Source organism: Sciurus vulgaris (assembly GCF_902686455.1).
Source record: "Sciurus vulgaris genome assembly, chromosome: 12".
Taxonomy (NCBI): domain Eukaryota; kingdom Metazoa; phylum Chordata; class Mammalia; order Rodentia; family Sciuridae; genus Sciurus; species Sciurus vulgaris.
Genome location: NC_136473.1, coordinates 97,271,767 through 97,293,251, shown reverse-complemented (window position 1 = coordinate 97,293,251; position 21,485 = coordinate 97,271,767). Strand labels below are relative to the sequence as shown.

The window sequence follows — 21,485 nt, the reverse complement described above, 5'->3', positions numbered from 1 at the left end:
GTCTTTGGGGGGAGGAGAGATAATTCAAGAAACCTTTTATAAAGAATCCATAAACTTCTTAGGAAATACAATCTGGAAACATCTCTGTCCAATATAAATTTCTTTCCCCCTTTATCTTCTAGGAACTACATTTGGTATTTAGCCACTGTGGTTGCTAACAGTAGACAGCTGACGAAACTACACTGACATTTATGTTATAATCCTTGAATGAGTCCTCTAGAATCAGCCTACTCATTGCCTTTCTGTCTTATGATGTATATATAACCAACTTCTAGTACTTAACTTCCAGAACTTCTCAAAAACAATTTCCTCTTTCTGAAAGTATTAATATAAAATCCTCTTTTTTTTTTTTTTTTTTTTTGGGTGGTGCTGGGGATTGAACATAGGGGTGCTTTACCACTGAGCTATACCCACAGATCTTTTTTATTTTTAGATGGTCTAAGTTGTCCAGTCTGGCCTTAAACTTGTGATCCTCTTGCCTCAACCTTTCTAGTCGCCAGGATTACAAGTGTGTATCACCATCCCTGGCTAAAATTTTGGTGAATTAGCAAGTGGCTAAATATTTTGTTATTCCTAGTTTTCTACATATCAGAGGGCTAAGAAATAAGAATGTTTCTTTAGATTGAAATCAAGGTGATGATACCTTTTTAGTTTTACGTAAAGTTCTAGCACTTTTTATGCATATCTCATTCAACTTTGCCAATGACCCTGCAAATTTTTATATTTGCAGATTAAAAAGAAAAGATTTCTGAGGTTAAGAAATTTGTGATAGCTACAGCTAATAACTTACAGAGCTAGAATGCAAACCCATGTAGATTCACTTGTGTATTTTCTAGTTGTCTCATTTCTTGTGCCATAATAGGACATCCTTAAAATTAGGTCTTTGTCCTTACTATTGAGGAATTTATGATTTAGTAGGTCTTTGTTTCTTTGAATGGTCTTGGGAACAAATGTAAGGCCTAGTTAGAGGATTTGAGAGTTTTGGAGTCTCAAAAGAGTTGAATGGGAACATGCATTTTTCCTGTGAACCCTGTTCTTTGTTGCCCTTAGCTTCTATAGACTTGTCTGAAGTGTTTTCATACTCTTGTCAATGTACTTAAGGATTGTAGTTTAGGGGGCAGATAGAAATGATATTTTATGGAGCTTCCATATCACTTGGTTTGTCAGGTACCATAAAATGAATATTTATGTAGAAAAACATTGTTATAATTAGTGTTTATATTCCCCAACTAGTCTTCAAAGGATTAACCCATAATATAATTGAACCTAGTAGACAAGTTTTCAGTAGTTCACAGAGCACATTTTGTTGTTGTTTTGTGTTTTTCTGGTATGGGGGATTTAACTCAGAGGTGCTTTACCACTGAGCTACGTCCCAACCCTTTTTATTTTGAGACAGAGTCTTTCTTGTTAAGTTACTGAGAGCCTTGCTAAGTTGTTGAGGCTGGCCTCAAACTTGTGATCCTCCTGCTTCAGCCTCCTAAATCACTGCATTACACGTATGCACTGCTGTACCTGGCAGAATGATAAATTTTAATAGACATGTTTCTTTATATTACTCTGAAAGTGGACACGCTTTCTGGAGCAGGGACACAATAATAATAATACAGGAGTTACCTCATGAGTTCCTCTTTAGTTCTTCCAGGTTAGTGCCATGACAACAGGATATTCATTCGATAGGTCAGGACCCAAAAATTTTGAACCTGGGGATTTTATATCTGTTGTACAAAATCTCTAGCCCCTTGGGGGTACATAAACCTTTACTCTCTAAACAGATTCTCCTTGGGAGTGGAAGGGGCAAGAGGATCTTAGCTTCTTAATCTTTGGAATATAAATTCCGGGGGAGAAGATCAGACAAGCCTCAAAATTTATAACCCCTAGAATATGTGCATAGTCTGGGGTTTCATCGCTTCTGAAATGTAAATACTGTATTACCAGAGAGCCAAATGTCTTACTATTAAGTTCCGTCTTAAGTTTCAAGGCTTTTTTAAAAAATATTTTTTCGATGTTGATAGACCTTTATTTTATTCATTTATTTATATGTGGTGCTGAGAATCTAACCCAGGGCCTCATATGCTAGGCAAGTGCTCTACCAGTGAGCCACAACCCCAGCCCTCAAGGCTTGTTTTTTGAAGGACAAATTTCTTTGCTCAGAAATACCTGATCACGCAGAAATGTAAAAATATGTTCATTGTTAAATCTTTGTTTTCTCTTACACCCCTTCCCCCTTATGGTATCAGAGTTTTTATTTGAAGAAATGGTACAATGACAATGTGAATTTAAGTGGATGTTTTGGTGCAATGTGAAGAAAGGTTACGGCAACCCCAACAAGTATACATTGCTTTGGTGACCAGGGACGTCACCCCCATGACTGGGGAAGTCATCCCGAGACATAGGTCATCAGAGATACTCTCAGGCCAGATTTTAGTCTCCTCCACATCTTGCTGCAGACTGGCTGCACATCTTTGGTAGATTTTGCCTGCTTATTCAGGTAATGCATCTCATTGAAGTCATACAGTCATTTTTTCAGTGACCAGTTTGCATGGGTCCAGTAGTAATCGGTTCATTTTTTTCCCTCTAAGTGTAATACACACTCCATTGTGTTCAATGACTGTTCTCCCAGCCATTGGGATTTGGTTCTTGGTGTTCTGTAGGAGTGTGGTGATGAGTCTAGGTTGTCAGCTTGACTAGATTGAGAGGAAACACCTTTTCCCCCATTCTTTTCCTCCTCCTCCATCTGGCTGCCATAAGGTGAGCAACTTTGCTCTGCCACATTCTTCTGCCATGATGTTTTGACTTCACCACAGGCTCATGGCGATGGAGCCTGCTCCCAGGGACTGAAACTGCTAAAACAGCCAGTATAAATCTTTCCTCTTTAAGGTGATTTTCTCAAGTTTAGGCAACTTCATTTTCTCAGCATACCTCTTCTCATAGATTAGTGAAGGAAATATTTGGTGGAGTTCTTTAAAGCTCCATCTTTGCGCTGTCAAAGCAGTAAGGTGGATAGACCTCTAGGGTCACCTGGGATGCACCGCGGAATGCCGATGCAGACATCTGAAAAGTGGTGGCACTGAAACTGAACACACCAGATTCTGACCAAACACTGTTGAAGTAGAAAACTGAAGCAAGACTGCAAAAATGTTTAACTCCTGTGTTAATGTGACTTTTTTCACTATGAAAATGTGGAATGTTGAGGAAGCCTATTTGAGCTCCTTTAGTCACTTTTTTTTTTTATCAAGTATATTTTGAATAACTACTATGTACCAGGAATATTAAAAGGTACTGAGTATATTGTGGCGGGTAAGGTAGATAGCCAACCATCTTTCAAGAAGCTTAGAGGCTATAAATGTAGTATAGTGAAACCAAGAGTGCCTTGAATATCAGAATTTAAGTGCCTTGAAATATTTGACAGATAATAGGCTGCTCTTGAAGGTGAGGAGTTAGCTAATATAGTAGCTGGTTGTTCATCTGTATCCTTGGTTATATTCTTTATGATATAATCTGGTAAATGTAAAAAAAAGTACTTTCCTGAGTTTTGTGAGCTGTTCTATCAGATTATCAAATATGAGGAGGGGATTGTGGGAATTCCTAATTCATAGGCAGTTGGTCAGAGTACATGAGCCCTGTACTTGCAAAGGATGTTTGAAGTGGGGGCTGTGTACTGAGCCCTTACTCTATGGGGTCTTGTACTAACTTTAGACATTTAAGTGTCAAAACTAAATTGAATTACTGGATACTCGATGATGTCTGGAGAGTGAGAGAATCATCTACTGATATAAAGAGAACTCACACATTATTGTTAGTGTCAGAAGTATTGATTTAGAGGATGACTCTGTCTTATGGACATTGGCCTTTGATTTTTATACATGTTGCAGATATTTTTCTCTTGCTAATCTTTCAAATTTGCTTATGATTTCTTTTGTGGATTTTGTATAGAAATTTAAAAATTTTGAGGTGAAATAGGAACCTTTCTTGAGTCTTGCATAGGCTCCCTCATCCCAATAGAATCTGACATTCTACCCTCTTCCTTTAGATGTTTTTATAGTTTTTTTATGTTAATCTTTCCAGAATTTTAAAATTAATTTAAAATTTTTAAAATTAATTTCTTTGATTTAATTGAAAAATTCTGAGCACATATTTTGTTTTCTAGCTATTTAACTTCTGCTTTTGTAATGATGATTTTTCTCTTTTCTTTAGATTTGTTTTTCTGATTTCTAGTGTTAGATCATTTTTTTTCATCTTTGTGGTTTTATTAAAATTCTAGATTTTTCTACATATAAATATTTCTGAGGGAAACTTCTCACTGCATGTCTCATACATTTTGATAGGTTAGTGGTTTTGTTTTATTCACTTATAAACAACATGTAACTTTCAATTTTAATATATTTTTTTAACCAATTCCTATATGTCTTTTGCCTCTGCATTAACCCATTTGATTTTTTTTTTTTTTTTTTTTAAACTGGCCTTGATCTTGGGATTCACCTACCGCAGCCTCCTGAGTGGTTGGGATTTATAGATGTGCACCACCATTTCCAGCAAATGCCAAGTGCTTGCAGTCTCCAAATGAGCATTCTGAATATCCTATTGATACTTCCCCTTTGTTTTTTTTTTTTTTTGGGTGCTGGAGATCGAACAGGGACTTATCGAACAGGGACTTGTACTTGCGAGGTGAGCACTCTACCAACTGAGCTATCTCCCCAGCGCCCCCTTTGTTCCTTTGTTTTTTTAAAACTGCCTGCCTTTCAAAATCCACTGACTCTTTTTTAATTTAAATTTTAAACTTTATTTATTTTTTTCATGTGGTGCTAGGATTGAACCCAGTGTCTCACATGTTAGGCAAGCACTGTAATACTAAGCCACAACTCCAGCCCCTACTATGACTAACTCTTATTTTAGACTTATTTTCTGTTTCTGCTACTGAAGTTTTCTCAGACCAGTGCTACTTTTCATTTACATATTCTCCACAGATTTGAGTATGTACTTTAAAAATTTTTTTAGTTGTAGATGGACACATTACCCCTTTTTAAATTATTATTATTATTTACGTGGTGCTGAGGATTGAACCCAGTGCCCCACACATGCCGGGCAAGCAGTCTACCACTGAGCCACAACCCTGGCCCCTACCCTTTTTTTTGGGCACATTTCTGTTGTGTCAGGTATTCTTTATTCAGAAGTACAATTAACTGCTCTAACTAAGGATTGGGCCTATGAATGAAAGTATGGGATAGGACATTGTTTTGGACAAGCCTTCAGAACTGGCCACAGCAAACCATGCCAAACCAGTATGGAGTCACTTGTGCCTCATCTCACATATTCCAAGTGAACTTTGAAATGGGCCAGTTTTCTGAGAGCAGAGATTCAGTCAGTCTGAACATGCCTGCTAAGGAAGTCCCCTCTGTTGTAATCCTATAAAGAAAGTAATGTTGAAATGACGAATCTTTTTTATGTTCTAATTTCTTCTGTTTTTAGCCTTTTTCTGGTAAGCCTCCTCTGTTCCAGGTGATCAGAACACTTGTTTCATAGAACAAATGTTGTTGGAGTTTAAGTTTCCAGATTATTTAAGGGGTAAAAGTATGCATTGTTAACTAGTCTTGGTCGTACTGTTATCCTTTTGATCATTATCTCAGGATTGGTCAGGAGGGGACTTGCCTTTGGCCAAAAGAAAGTTGCTGTTGCCTGGGGGGTAGTTTTAACTCACTGTAAGATGTTTTTATCACAGCCAGTTGTTCCCTGGAATCCAAGGTGAGTGCCCGACAGAATGACTCAGAGCAAAGAAGACAGGTATGAAATGGAGGCAGACATGCCACATTTTTTCCCTGTTTTTAATTACCCATTGAAATTTGCAGGTGTAAATAAAAAGTTAGAGCTTTTAGCAAAAGCAGCTTTTAAGTTCTTATTACATAAGGCGTTGCCCAATTCTAAAATTGTTTAAAAAAAAAAAATAACCAAAAGCCAACGAGACCTTTCAATTTGTTGTGACTTTGTATTTTTATAGGCTTCAGGTAGACCAAGATCTTGTTCTTTTGTATGGCACAAATTTTCAGTCAGTCTCTGAAGTAAATTCTGGTCCATGGAAAGAATCCTTGAGATTTTACTGATACTTCATTTCTTATCTTCTGGTTTCTGCCTTGTTCTCCAGTCTTTTAGACTTTATTACCTAGACTGTCCATTTTTGTTCTTTTCCTCTTCTCTATTTATGTATTAGTTTCTACATTTATAGGTGATGCTCAAATACTGTTGATTGAATTCACCATGCAGACCTGAAAAACAAGCTAAGTGTACTTTACATTTGACTTGGCTAGAGCAGGGGTGTTGGGGTCCTTTCTGCCACATCCCACGTGGAGGAGGAAAGGGTTGACTGCCAGAGAAGGGTGTTGGCGGTTTTTCTGTCTATTACCCAAAAAACTTACCTACTCAATAAACACATGAGAGCCAATACTCTTTTTATGAGAGAAGGGGTGTGATGGGCCCGACCATACCAGCTCTGGCCTCTTTACAACAACCCAGTCGTCCAACTCTCCTTTATTTGTAAGATGCAGGTAAAAAGGGGGCACAGACCTAGAGGAGCTTCTTCTATGATGGACAGGATAGGGTGGAGTTAGGGGAGCCACCTCTTAGGGCAAAGATTCCAGAAGGAGAAAGGGAACCCGGCAGTTCCTAGCAGCCAGGCCTCTGTGTCCCACGGCTCAGCCTAGTCTGATTCTGCTAAATAAGGACGGCTTTCCACACAAGGGAGAACTGCAAGCAGAAATGCAACTTCTCACTAAGCCAAAGGAGAGAAGAGGTTATTGATGATTTGGGGAAGAGAAGAATTTAGGTTAAATTTAAATGAAGCACTTTATTGACCTAGAGCAAAGAAAGATCATTTCTTGAGATCTTACCTTCGGTGACTTCTAAAAGTGGAAATTGATGTGTGCGTGTATCACGTTCTTTGATCAAGAGTAGAATTTACAGACACATATATGTGTCTTGAGGCAAAAATGGAATTTTTTGTTCTCAGTGCTCCTTTTGGCACTATTTTTAGCTAAGTTAAAGGAAAAGCCACTACAATACACTGCTGACATGTTCTTAACAGTAGAGATAATGGTTTTGGCAATCAGCAAGATTGGCTTTTTCCTTCTCCCTCTCTGGTCTCAGAATCATCTGCTATACTTTCTGGTAAGATAGTATCCATAGGGTACTATTTAAGACTTTCAATACCAGCAAACACTGTAATGCAGATATATATATATAGAGAGAGAGAGAGAGAGAGAGAAAAAGACTAGAAAACTCTCCAAAGCCTTTGATACCCTAGTTTATGCAAATGGTAACAAATTCTGTTTTTCAGCATCATTATTTCTCATTGGTAGTTTTTAAAGTTTTCTTTCTTTTGAAATTTTCTTGCTGTTCATGCATTATTCTCCTGATCTTGGTGAGAAGCTTTTTGAGTTATTTAGAATTCTCTGGTAGGGAAATCATATATCTCTGTTTCATTCGGGTCAACTTCTGGAGATGTGTTTTATTCCTTTGTTTGGAACATACCTCCCTGTTTCTTCATTTTCCTTAACACTGCATCAGACTATGAACAGCCACCTTTACCAGGCTTCACACTGCCCTTGCACAGAAGATCCCTCACGAATCAACCTGACCAGAGATTCTGGGGGGCCTCACAAATCTTTGTGCTAGTCCATCCTGCTGTCTTTGTCCTTAGTAGTCTCTGGATGTTTGGAGTATTCCAGGTTCCTCCAGCATTCTAAGACGAACAAGACAGTTTCTTAGTCATTACTTAGATAAGTCAGGTCATTGATCTTTACAACTGTTTCCTTCCCAGAGAGAAGCTAGGAGCTGCGATTTTTCAACCATTCTCTTCTGCTGAGCCAGGAGAGAAGGGTCCATAGTACACCACCTACCTGAACTTCCATCTTTGTTCTCTCTGATCCCTCCTGGAGTAGCTGTTAGCACTTCAGGATAGGACAGACAAACTTCAAAGTCAATCTTCTGGGAAGATTGCAGAAAAGTTGGATCATTGGGTGTACAGTACTTGTGTTCTTCCTCCCCAAGGAGGAGCTGGGAGCTAGAGGGTTTCCTCCTAACAGTACAGTGCTTGGTAGGGGTAGGGGTTATGACAAGGGTTTGTCTGAAGTTTTTGTACCAGTTTCCATGTGGTGAATGCACTCACCAGGGGTGCCAGAGCCTCCTGAGTAGTTCCTAGATTTTTGAGAGTGGATCTGTCTCCGTGTGTTTGTGGGAAGGAAGGAGGGTCCAAGGCCTTCTGTTTTGCCAATTTGCTGTTACTACTAGTGTAACTTTTGAAGGAAAAAACACATAAGGCCTTATGTAAGTTTTACCCTACTTTAGCTCACTCTAGTCCCTGATGAATGTTATACACATTTAAAAAAAAAAACAAAACCAAAACTTTCTTTCAGGCATCTGTTGGCTTTGTTAACTCAGTCCTAAATTGTGCCTTAATTCAGTTTCCATTGGCTTACCCAGCACTGTAGCAGTTACAAGTGGGTGTCTGGTTATTGGTTATTTTCTTAAGGGTGATCTTCAGGAAAGAGTAGTTGATTTAGGATTTTAGGGGAGGAAATAGAGAGGAATAGAAGGTAGATGTTGAAACGAAAACATGACAGTCTTTGATGTGTAATGAGGGCAAATTTTAGAGTTTGAGTGGATTCTTTTGTTTGGCTTTTGCAAGGAAGTTTTTCAGGGATGTTGTTTTGAAGCCAGAGTTTCATTTTGAATCCTTGACATATCAAAAAGGCTAGCCATTGTACTTTCACTGCTTTTGCCTCTTTCTTTTCTCTAGCTTCTCCTAGATTATTTTTGACATGTCCAAAATCTTCCAAATAGCTGAGGTAATTATAAATTATCCTTGGAGAAACTGTGCCATCCATTTTAGTAAGTTTAATAATTTAGGATTATAGTAAGAACGTGTAGAGGAGATGAGTTCTGTCAAGAGAAGTTTGCAGCTTTCACTTTGATTCAAAGAGACAGTTGCTATAGTAGACATCTAGCCATACTTATAAATTGTTTACTTGGGTCCTTGGTAATCAAACTGTATGATTACTAGTCTGTTAATCTTTAGCTTCCAGGCATAGAAATAAAGGACAAATGTGTCTTTAGGGAGCTGTGGGATATTTCTTTTTCACTGTCTACTGGACCATTGTACTAAAGTAAGTAAGTAAAACTCATCATGTGTAGCAACTCCCCTACTCTTCTCACACTTTCTATGTTCTCTGTTTCAGTAAACTTCAACTGGTTTCACAAAGTCATCTTTGACCCCTATTTCTTATATCTTTGTCCTGTGTGTCACTTAGTGGTCTAATTTTTTTTTTTTTTCTCTATGGTTAACTGCTTTAGTTTATTCATATAGTTATGGCTACTCAGGTTTTCTTCCAACAGTTTCCTTACTGATTTTACTGCAAGTTGGTTTCTGTTCTTCTATATTCTATACTGTGCTTGAGTTTCTCTGAAACTATTTGATCATGTCACTCTCTTTTAAATTTCCAGTGCCTTCTAAACACAAGCATACCTGGTTTTTAGGCCTCTCTGTCTTCATACATTGATGTAGCATTCTGGTCTAAAACCCTCTTGCTTTTGTACTCCAATCCCACTGTAGTAACTTCTTTTTAAGGCTTATTTCATCTCTGTGAGTCTTCCTTGAATCCTCAGATTCCCTGATCCTCCTCTATAATTCCATGCTGTTTTGTCCCTATACTTCCTTGGACTTAATCTCATCACACCAGAGTTTAACCATTTACGTAACATTTCCTTTAAGGCTATAATTTTGAGGTAAGGACTTTAGGAAACTAATGCTTGGCTAATAAATAATAGATACCTATTAAATACTTGTATGACTAGGGATCTTTGTTTTTCTGTACCCCAGAGTAGTTAGTTTTGTATCTATAACACTTCCCCAAGTGTTTACTGGAGTCCATCCCCCTATATAAAGTTAGGTGAGAAGTTGGTCTTATACTATTTGATTAATTTATAATGGGAAGGAAGGCAGAATTAATGAATGAGGGTGATGAAGAGACCTTGAAATACTGTCAAATGGGAAGCAGTTGGAGGAACTACAATAGTTAGCCAAAAAAAAAGATCAGGTCTCTGAATATTTGAATAATTTTCATGTAGAAAAATCATTAGATGTTAATCAGTTGGTCTTGAGAGGGGAGTATAGGATGAAGAGTTAGCAATTTTGAGCTCAGCATTAGGAATATTAGGATTGACTTACTAGGGTAAAGCTATGAAAGTGGAGGCAAAATGACCTGTGGTTTAAAGTACTGTAGATTTTGTAACAAAGCAAAGTTGGACTATATGACTGTACTGGAAAGTCTGAAATAGTTTTGATTTAGTTCTAAGTTCCATGACCATGAATTTGAGAAAAATAGTGTTTGGGGTTAAGATATTCTGTACATTCAGTGACGGTTATGCATTTTTGATAATGTTTAGTACTTACTGTATGCCAACATTCAGAGATCAGTGGTAGTTTCTTGCTGTCAAATAATTCATGTTTATAAATGGACATTCTTAAACTTCTCTCTTTAATTTTGAGGAGCCAGTATATAATTTGCTTTTATTGTTTTAGATTAACAATTGCTAAAAATTAGTTTTGAGATTTACTTCCTGTCTTCATCCATTTGGCCTGCTGTAACAAAATACTTTAGACTGGATAACTTTTAAGCAACAGAAGTTTACAATTCACAGTTCTGAAAGCTGGGAAGTTCAAGGTAAAGGCACCAGCAAATTCAGAGTCTGGTCATAGATGGCACCTTCTGCGTGTCCTCAGATAGTAGAATGGCAAAATGGTTCCCTAAGCCTCTTTTAAAAGGACACTAATCTCTCCAGACCTGATAACCTCCCAAAGTTCCCACCTCTTAATACCATTGCATTGGAGATTAGATTTTCTAGAGAAGTTCAGACTTTTCCTCTGAAGGCTTAGTAATTGACTCTGCTGAAACAAACTGATAATAGGCAGATTAAATGGAGAAAAATCATGCAAATTTATAATGCTTAGAAGCCATACAAAATATGAAAGGCCAGTTGGTTGAGGCTTAACTACCGTTTTCATAGGGGAGAGGAAAGTGGGAGGCTGTAGGCAATCTAGAGGGTTAATAATTTTTAGGAATGAACCTCAGCAGACAGTGGCCTGGGACAGTTCCTCTGGGCTGTCGGTGTGGTATTTGATTTTTCAGCTTCTTTCTTTCACATGCATTTAGTCTTCCTCAGATAATGAAATTTCAATAAGAACATTTGGCCAGACATGGTGGACATCTGTAATCCCAGGAGGTTTCAAAGCAAGAGGATTGTTAAGTTTGAGGGTAGTCTGGGCAACTTAATGAGACTCTGTCCCAAAATAAAATGAAAAAGAGCTGCAGATGTAGCTTGGTGATGCAGTTACTTACTTACCTAGCATGTTGTGAAGTTCTGAATTCAATCAGAAAAGAAAAAACAAATATTTGAAGGCAAATATGTTTCTCTTTGGCAGAACCTGTGGTAAACTAGACAAGGGGTACCTCAGAACTCTTGCCAGGTACTCTGACTCTGAAGTTCAGGGAGAAATATTTTAGAGTATGGTTTTCTGAGCCCACCTGTAGTTTCAAAACTCAATTTTGGGGATACACATACAAGAGTATTTCTCTTTCCAAATACTAAAATTATTTTTGTCTCATTTTTATTCCTAGCAATGTCTCAGGCTGTGCAGACAAATGGAACTCAACCATTAAGCAAAACATGGGAACTCAGTTTATATGAATTACAACGAACACCTCAGGTAATATAATCTAGGGGAAATATGAGGTATATGTAAACTGGAATATAGTTTCAGAAATTAAAAACTTAGTAGGACCTAACGGTAATAGTAAATTTATGTACAAGACATCCTGACTTAGGTTTGTTAGCTGACACTTCATGTATTGAATCAACAAATAATTTGTCAGAAGCAAGGATATCATAATTGTGTGTAACAGGAAAAACAAATGGGTGATTTTTCAGAGAAGTTTGGCTGTGCAGAGAAGCAGAGAAATGGAGCAAAATCTAGAGTGGAATGTGGAATTAAGTAGTTTTCAATTTTTTGTTTTCTAAGATAGAATGCCCCTTTCCCTGCTGCTTCTTGCACATTCTAGAATATATCTAGAGTGTTTGATTCACATTTCATTATGCAGCAACCCCACTGAGATAGTAATGTCTCAGGCTGATTTAGAGGGAGAGACTGCTGAAGCCTGACAGCAAATAAAATAATCCAAAGATGGGTATCTTTGAGAAGGAATGAAGAAATTTACTTTTGATAGGAAGAGGCATAATTCTTCTTGAAATAAGAGAGAAGATAATTTATAGGTTTGATCAAGAGGACGTGAGGAAGCTTTCTTTTAATGTAATATGATGTAAGGTAATCTGTTGCAGTTAGAACAGTGTCTGTAGATAGATGAAAAGGTATAAAATAGTGCAGAGAAAGAAAAAACTAGTTTGAGTAGTGTCGAATGCCCATTTCAGGCTGGTGAAATTTTTAACAATAGCATTCTGGTCCTTGTTTCTGGTCCTCCTCTTTCTTTGCCCCCACAATGCTCTATGCCTGTACAAATTCAACTCTGAGTAGTGAATTTGTCCAGAATTGGATTTTGTTAGGTACGTTCTAAAGAGGGAGAGGAGAATAGACTTGATAATAACTGCGTCATCATCATAGTGATAGTTTCTTCATCTATGAAATAGAGGTTATAATTCTTAAAGCAACAGTTTGTATGTTAGGATTTTGAGTGTTCCTAACGCAGAAGTAAATGTGTGAGGTGATAGTGGTAGATGTGCTAAGTACCCTGATCTTATTGTTATACATTGTATACAAATATTGAAATGTCATACTGTGCCCTATAACTGTGTATAATTACTATGTGTCAATTAAAAATAGAAATATATACTGAAAAAATAATGCTTGGTTAAGTAAAGTAAAATGCTGACAGTACTTTGTTTAGAGAGGTTGAAACATAATAGTCACTTGATAATAGAATTATTATTGTAAATTTAAATATATTCTACCTGGGCCCTTTATGGACAATATCTGTAATTGCTGTCTTGGCTTGAAAATGACTGATTTTTGGTCATTTTGAAGAAAGCACAAGTAGGATGGAGAGCAGTAGAAACAGGAAGTGTCTGTAGCATGCTGGAAAATCCTTACTTGTAACTTCTATATTATTTTTTACTACCCACCATTCTAGAACTTTTCTTAGTCCTTCAGAGCTGATATTGGTGGCTTTTGAGTTAGGTAGTCTTTTGTTCTTAGTGCCATTTGTAAGGAGGCTGGTTAGTGGTAGTGGTAAAGCAAGTAGATTCACTAATCACTCTGCAGCACCAGGAACTGCATCTTGGAGTTCTACATTGGAATTCCAAATGCATTTTTGCAGATAATTTGACAGTTAGGGACAGTTACATACGGTAATACATATACTTCAGATGTGTTGTGGTTTAAAGCAGCTTGTGGGTTAGCCTGAAAACCTGAACACTTTTTATAAAATTGCTCTTAGGATAAGACTTTTCGAGGTTGAAAAGTGTTTTAAAATGAAATCCTATTAAATTGTTTATAAATCAGTATGTACTTTTGTTGGAACCTTAAAATATTTTAATGGGTAGCATGAAAGAGAATTTATGAAAATAGTGTAATTTTTGAAGATGGAAGAATTCTTAAAGTTTGATTAATCCTCATTTTACAGGTAAGAAAACAGTGTCAAATAAGAATTTAGAGGTACAGAACTAATTAATATAACTGGAGCTAAGGTATATGATTTCAAATTCCGATATATGCATTTTAGTTATATATTCAAATGTGTGCTTTTTAATCATACTAGGGTAATTTCTCACCACTAAATCTTTTGTATACATTGTTATCTTTAGCATTAAAATAAAAACATTAATGAAGTGGTAGTGTTGAGAATAAGAAGATTGTATTATAGCTGAAAGAAGATTGGTTATGAGTTGACAATGGTAGTAGTTGGGTGATTAATACAACGATGTTAATTTTTGTCATTTTCAGTTCTTTTATATGTTCAGATTTGTCCATAATTTAAAAAATTAAGTAGCCTTCAATTTTAAAGTGACTCTTTTACAGGAGGCAATAACAGATGGCTTGGAAATTGTGGTTTCACCTAGAAGTCTACACAGTGAATTAATGTGCCCAATTTGTTTGGATATGTTGAAGAACACCATGACTACAAAGGAGTGTTTGCATCGTTTTTGTGCAGATTGTATTATCACAGCCCTTAGAAGTGGGTATGTTGAAATGAGTTATACTGTGAACTTAAATTGTACTATGAGAGGGCTCTCTCCAGTTGGAGGAAATATATCCCTACCAAAAGTATTTGGTTAAAGTCTAGTTTTTAATTATTGGCAAATATTTGTTTGGAAATAGTTGATTTCATATAATTTCAGAAGTTTCATAGGGTAGGTATTTATTTTGAGAAAATTACAAAACATGAAACCATGGCTTTTCTGTTTGTTAAATATATGAAATAATATCCACATGAAAGTGTTATTCCAAGAAAAAAGTTGATAACCTGTAAATAAGTAGTAGGTAATTTCTTGTTGTATGGTAAGGATATTAAAAAGGGGAAATATAAATTAGGGAAGGACACTCGAGTGTTGTGTTGCACACCTGTAATCACAGTGACTCAGGAGACTGAAGCAGGAGGATGGTAAATTCATGACTCAGCAACTTGTTGAAACCCTATCTCAAAATAAGAGGGCTGGAGATGTAGTTGAGTAGTAGAGTGCCCTGGGCTCAATCCCCAGGACTGTGAGAAAAAGGAAGGGGCAGGAGGATAAAATATTTTTATTTTTAAAATGGTTGTATTTAAATTATTAGAAAGTATTGAAATTTTTCTTTTTGTAAGTGATCGTGGCTGAGGTTTCCAAAATTTTGCTTACCTACTGGTTAGATTTTCAAGAAAATTCAGGTTAATCATTTTAAATTTCTGTGAGTTAGTAAAGATGATAACTGTACTATAGAGAACTGGATATTTTTGTCTTTAGCTCAAGATACTAGCATTATTTACACTTTCTCTCCTCTTTTTTATTTAGCAACAAAGAATGTCCTACTTGTCGGAAAAAGCTAGTTTCCAAAAGATCACTAAGGCCAGACCCAAACTTTGATGCACTCATCAGCAAAATTTATCCAAGTCGTGATGAGTATGAAGCTCATCAAGAGAGAGTATTAGCCAGGATCAACAAGCACAATAATCAGCAGGCACTCAGTCACAGCATTGAGGAAGGACTGAAGATACAGGCCATGAACAGGTAAATGGGAAAGAGAGCCCGACGTGGTAGCCCTTTTTTTGAATATTAAATATTTAATTTACTTTTCAAAAAAGTGTAAAATGTGGTAATAAATCATAGTTCCACATGATTACTTTATATTAAAATATAATATATGCTTCTAGGCTTAATTAGGGTATTCCATTTAAAACCCTAGAATCTAGCTGAGAGCAGTGGTACATGCCCCAAATCCCAGATGCTGGGGAGACCGAAGCAGGAGGATCACAAGTTCAAGACCTGCGCAGTTTAGTTGAGAATCTGTTTCAAAAATAAAAAATAAAAATGGGTTGGGGATGTAGCTCAGTGGTAGAGCACCCCTGGGTTCAATCCCCAGCACTACACACACACCAAAAAACCCCCAAAACCATGAAACAAATTGTACTGTCTCGGGGCTGTGGTTGTAGCTCTCACTGTAGAGCACTTGCCTAGCATGTGTGAGACACTGAGTTCGATCCTCAGCACCACATAAAAGTAAATAAAATAAAGGTATTGTGTCCATCTATAACTTAAAAAAAAGTTTAAGAAATTTCTACTCTTTTAACAATTTTTGAATATGGAGTTCAGTTGTGCTAATTATATTGATATTGTTGTGCAACCAATTTCCAGAACTGCAGCTGTACCAATTAAACAGTAACTTCCCATTTCCCCTCGTCGCCCTGCACCTGGTAGCTACCATTTTTACTTTGTATAAATTGATACCTCATATAGGGGAATTAGTATTTGTCTTTTTGTGACTGGTTTATTTCACTTTAGCACAGTGTTTTCAGCTTGTTCCTCCATATGACAGTAAGGGACCAGATTTCATTCTTTTTTTAAGACTGAATAATATTCCACTGTATATGTTTGTTTTTGGATCATAATTTTGTCCTGTAATGCATTAATCAGTCTGGTTTAAAAGTTTTGAGATGATCCATAGATTCTTAAAAGCAGGATTTTGCTGATTTTTTTAAATCATTTTTTTAAATCTGTAGGCTAGTCCTTATTTCTAATCTTAGAAGTACATGTCGTTTTTTCCTCTTTTTCTTCATTCATTCATATTCTCTCTCTCTCTTGCTCTCGCTCTCTCTCTTTTTGGCATATACAGGTAGAAACAGGCAATATTGTAGAAAGAATGTGGTCTGTTATCACATCTTAGTTCTGTTCCTGGCATTTATTTAACTTTGTAACTCAGTTTTTACTTTTCTCAACTACAAATTGATGCAAATGTTACTGCCTTGCCAGGTTGTTTTGAAGAGTAAAGGAGATTATATACACAAAGTTCCTTGCCCAGTAATTGGCTTTAGAATTTGAGCTTGTTAGAGAACTGCATATGTATCTGTCCCATTTTCCTCATTTACATTGCATTAGCAGACTTTGAGGGAAGTCGCCAGGGAGCTAGTGCTAATAGCCATCTTTCTTATTTTATTTGCTTAAGAATGTTCTAATTTGGGCTGGGGTTGTGGCTCAGTGGCAGAGCGCTTGCCTAGCATGTGCGAGGCACTGGGTTTGATTCTCAGCACCACATAGAAACAAATAAGTAAATAAAATAAAGGTCCATTGCCAACTAAAAATATTAAAAAAAAAAAAGAATGTTCTAATTTACACCTGAAAGAGACATAAATAACTTCCCTGAGAGTTTACATTTTCATATTTGAATCATGCCTTTCTTTAGAATTATAATCTCATAAAAACAATAAAATATAAATAAGGACTTATCAGTATAAAAGTGAATTGACACATTTGTTTGAATCACTAATATGGTGAGATTTTCTAGACCTTTCAGGGACATGTAGAAAACAGTGATGTTATCCATCTCACCAAATTTACTTACCAAATTTTTTAGAATTCTGAAGTTCAGTAGCAAACATGCTTCATATTCTGTGATTTAAAGACCTAAATATAAATTTTATTCATTCTTTTCTTTTTCTCCCCCTTCTCCTTAACTAGATTACAGCGAGGCAAGAAACAACAGATTGAAAATGGCAGTGGAGCAGAAGATAATGGTGACAGTTCACACTGCAGTAATGCATCCACACATAGCAATCAGGAAGCAGGCCCTAGTAACAAACGGACCAAAACATCTGATGATTCTGGGCTTGAACTTGATAATAACAATGCAACAGTGGCAATTGATCCAGTAATGGATGGTGCTAGTGAAATTGAATTAGTATTCAGGCCTCATCCCACACTTATGGAGAAAGATGACAGTGCACAGACAAGGTAAATGTATGGGCTGGTTTTAGATTGTCTGAATCCAGGATGTTTGATTTGGAGTTGAAAGGTGATTGTACAAGACTGGGACTGTAGTTCAGTGGTGGAGCCTTGCCTAGCATGTGCTAGGCCCTGGGTTTGATCCTCAACACCACCCTCCCCCATTAAAAGGGTGGGGAGCAATTTTGTGTAAGAAGTAGAAGCAGTGTTTGTCAATCCATTGTTAGGGTTCAACTTGGTTATACACATCCTCTGTGGTTACTTTTCTCATGTGCCTCCCACCCAAAGTTGCACATGTGAAAAGAAGGACCCTCTTAGGTAGAGGAGGAGAAAGGACCACCCACATTTTCTAACAATATCAGGTAACAGTAGGCTTTTAAAATTTATGCTGCAAGGATGAATTTGCCATTTTATCCCAGCATCCTGCCTGTGGTTGCAGATAAAATGTCATTGACTGAACAATTAAATAGCATTACAATGCTTTTAAAAATCCCAAGATTAGCCAGGCGCTATGGCGTATGCCTGTAACCCTAGCAGCTCAAGTGACTGAAGTAGGAGGATCCAAGTTCAAAGCCAGCCTTAGCAAAAGTAAGGTGCTGAGCAACTCAGTGAGACCCTGTCTCTAAATAAAATACAAAATAGGGCTAGGGTGTAACTTAGTGGTTGAGTGCCCCTGAGCTCAATCCCTAGTACAAAAAAAAAAAATCCAAGATTAGAACTTCTGTGCTCAGTTTTAAAAACCAGAAATTCTAAATCTTGTACAATAAGCAATTTGCCAATATTATTCTTATTCCTCTTGCTGCTATAGCCAGCAGATCTTGATCATTGGGGTGGAAGGGCATATTGTACTTTCTGTAGTACTTTGTGTATTTCTGTTTGATTTTTGTCACTTTTTACAAAAGGTAAGAGTGGTAGAGCTTTCATGGCTTGACAGATACTGTGTACTTTCTTTTGTACCTTTCAATAAGAAAGTTTTAGATTAATAGAGGAACAAATTTCTGTTACTTTGTCAATAATTGAGACATTAGCATTTTACATTAGCTTTTCTAAAAATATAATACATAATTTAAATACACTTTTCTCAATGTACTCTACAAATTAAATTTTTAATGACTTTTTCTTCCAGATATATAAAGACTTCAGGTAATGCCACTGTTGATCACTTATCCAAGTATCTGGCTGTGAGGTTAGCTTTAGAAGAACTTCGAAGCAAGGGAGAATCAAATCAGATGAACCTTGATACAGCCAGTGAGAAGCAGTATACCATTTATATAGCAACAGCAAGTGGCCAGTTCACTGTGAGTATTTAAAATAATGGATTGTTGATAAAATAATAGGAGCATGTTGACCAACTGAGTGGAGAGTTGTGGGGTGGGACCTAAGAAAACAGTACACAATCCTGAGACCCCAAGAAAAATAGCAGTAGGGTAGTTCATTTTTTATATTTCCTAAGATTAAAAAATGAGGGCCTGGCTTGGTGGTACATGCCTATAAACTAGCTGAGGCTGAGGCAGGAGGATTGCATATTCAAAGCAAGCCTCAGCAATTTAGCAAGGCCCTAAGCAACATAGTGAGACTGTCTCAAAATTAGAAAATAAAAATGGCTGGGGATTTGGCTCACTAGTTAAGTGTCCCTGGGTTCAATCCCTAGTACCAAAATAAAAAAAATAAAAGATTGTGTGGACTTCTGTTTTTGTTCCATCTCACTTATTGTGCTTCATACAGGTTTTATAATTTTTTTCTTTTTTCCTTTTTCCTTTTAGGTATTAAATGGCTCTTTTTCTTTGGAATTGGTCAGTGAGAAGTACTGGAAAGTAAATAAACCCATGGAACTTTATTATGCGCCCACCAAGGAGCACAAATGAGCTTTTAAAAACCAATTCTGAGACTGAACTTTTTTATAGCCTGTTTCTTTAATATTAAAGATGTACCATCATTACTTTTATGGACAGATCTTGGATATGTTGTTCAATTTTTTTTTCTGAGCCAGACTCGTTTACACTTTTAGAATCATTTCCCCTTAATTTAAGATTGACTTTTTGGAAGGGACTATAGTTATAGTCATTCAGTAATTTTGCCTTCCTTTGAAGACTATATCTTAAGTTGTGTGCTCTCACAAAGTATGGTTACATTGGGAGCACCTTTGACCCAGGAATTTTTCATAGTCCTGCATTCTTAAGTCAAGATTCAGTTGGCCATCCTTTTCCCTCTCCCCTCAAAAGTTTTTTAGGCCTACAGATTGTTAATATGTATTCTGACTTTTTTTCCTTGGAGTCTTGTATATTTATAGTTTTCTATACAAACTGTAGTATCTTCATGAAGACTGAGGCTCAAACTTACTGTGCTTAAAAACAATTCTCATAGGATTATTATTTTCATGGTATTTTCTTCCATAATATCTCATTTTTAAAGAGGTTCTTTATGAACTTGGTGTCCATTGTCATGCAATGTTACCCTCCCACCCCTTTTTTTCCTCCCTGTAAGTTTAGGTGTTCTGGTCATGGGGAAGAGAATCAAAATCTTAAGTTCTATGAGAACATGGGTCATTGACATATTTCACTGAAGAAAGAAAAATTAAATTGATAGTAATATGTAGTCCTCAATTGTTTATTTAAAAGTTTTTTGTATTAGTTCTTACTGTCACTTTAGTTCCTTTATTATGTGTTTGATGTTTCTTCTATTAAAATATCAGAAATATGGAGATATTTTGCACTTTAACCTTGATGAAAAGTACAAGATATGTTCAAAGCTTCCCTAATTCTTTTATCGGTAGCCACATAAGCTTCGAGAACAACATGGCATGTGGAAAAAATGGGTTTGCTTCTGTTTGAAAAGTCCTTATTTAGCATTTTGAGTTGCTATACCAGTTTATAAATTTGGTGCTCTGCTAATTATACTCTGTAGAAGCAGATTAATGGAGCTCAAGCCCTGCTTTGATAATAGCGAAAGGTAATTCTGTAGAAGAATGTCAGCCACTACAGGGTGAATTCATTCTACTCTTACTTCATTTTAAGGGACAGTGTTGATTGGGAGCCAGAAGGCTTTATGCTAAAAAGTCAGAAAAAAGATTGACTTACGTGTTATTTTTCATCCCTGTCCTGATTGTAGGTACGTTTTGAAGTTTATATTATCCACAGTATTTACAAAGACATGTTTGCATTGAGAAATTAACCCCAAAGGGTTTTAAAAGGAGGGAGTAGACCTCCAATACCATTGTAACTGAAGTCTGTCTAGTCATTGTAAATATTTATCTGTCAATTTTGACAGATTGGGGCCAGCTTGATGTTTTAAATCTTGAGTATGAAAATTTAAAGGCTTATTCAATTTTTTACTGTTTTATTGAATATATTTGAAATCTGTTTTTACAGTTTTTTTGGTAATTGTGCCATGAAATTTGAAAACCACCAAAAATTAAGAGAACTTTTTATAAATTCTTTTTCTGGTATAATGTTAAGTTGTATAGATTATTAATGCATGTCCAATGAATATAACCCAGGTTTTGTGGTAAATCTGCTTAGATTTTATTGGTGACGTGTTAGATTAGTGGTTGCATTAAATAACTAAATTCCCATTGTGGTTATTAATTGAAATTGTCTTTAAGCAGAAGGTTATTTGTGACTATAAGCTTTGTGCTTAGAGAATGTATGTGTTTTTATCTGTCAGTATGGGAGGACATAAACTGTTTGCATCATTAGTAGAGTCATTGAATGTGTAATACTTTGCAAGATATAATTATAGGTATTTGATAGAATATTGAGAAAGAGAGTGTATGTGTGTGTGTGGTGGGGGAGGATAGACCGTTGGCCATCACTACTGGCCCTGGGATTATAAATATAAATGATTTCTATAACCACTGGCCCAAGTGACTCACCAAACTTGATAAAAGGCCTTTGTATACATTATTGGGTTTAAGTTTATTATGGTAACATATACATAAGCAAATTTACCATTTTAGCCCTTTTTTTGGGGGGTGGGGGTGGGGACAGAATCTGGCTTTTTGCCTAGGTTGGCCTCAAACT

General features: G+C 36.5%; 1 protein-coding gene across 4 annotated transcripts in view; it reads left to right on the top strand.

Annotated features, from left to right (window-relative positions):
- The window catches only part of RNF2 (ring finger protein 2), a 40,489-nt gene extending 19,452 nt beyond the window's left edge, over positions 1-21,037 (top strand). For 2 of the 4 annotated variants that reach the window (XM_079107755.1, XM_079107753.1), the window contains exons 2-7: positions 11,664-11,752; positions 14,075-14,235; positions 15,043-15,258; positions 17,203-17,475; positions 18,593-18,764; positions 19,230-21,037. In XM_079107755.1, coding sequence (XP_078963881.1) covers positions 11,666-11,752; positions 14,075-14,235; positions 15,043-15,258; positions 17,203-17,475; positions 18,593-18,764; positions 19,230-19,331 — 1,011 coding nt within the window. In that variant the 5' untranslated portion in view covers positions 11,664-11,665 and the 3' untranslated portion in view covers positions 19,332-21,037. Of the gene's footprint in view, positions 1-2,239; positions 2,489-11,663; positions 11,753-14,060; positions 14,236-15,042; positions 15,259-17,202; positions 17,476-18,592; positions 18,765-19,229 lie in introns of those variants that run through there. The other 2 variants (XM_079107754.1, XM_079107756.1) reach the window with 2 other exon arrangements.
- Positions 21,038-21,485: the final 448 nt, after the last annotated feature.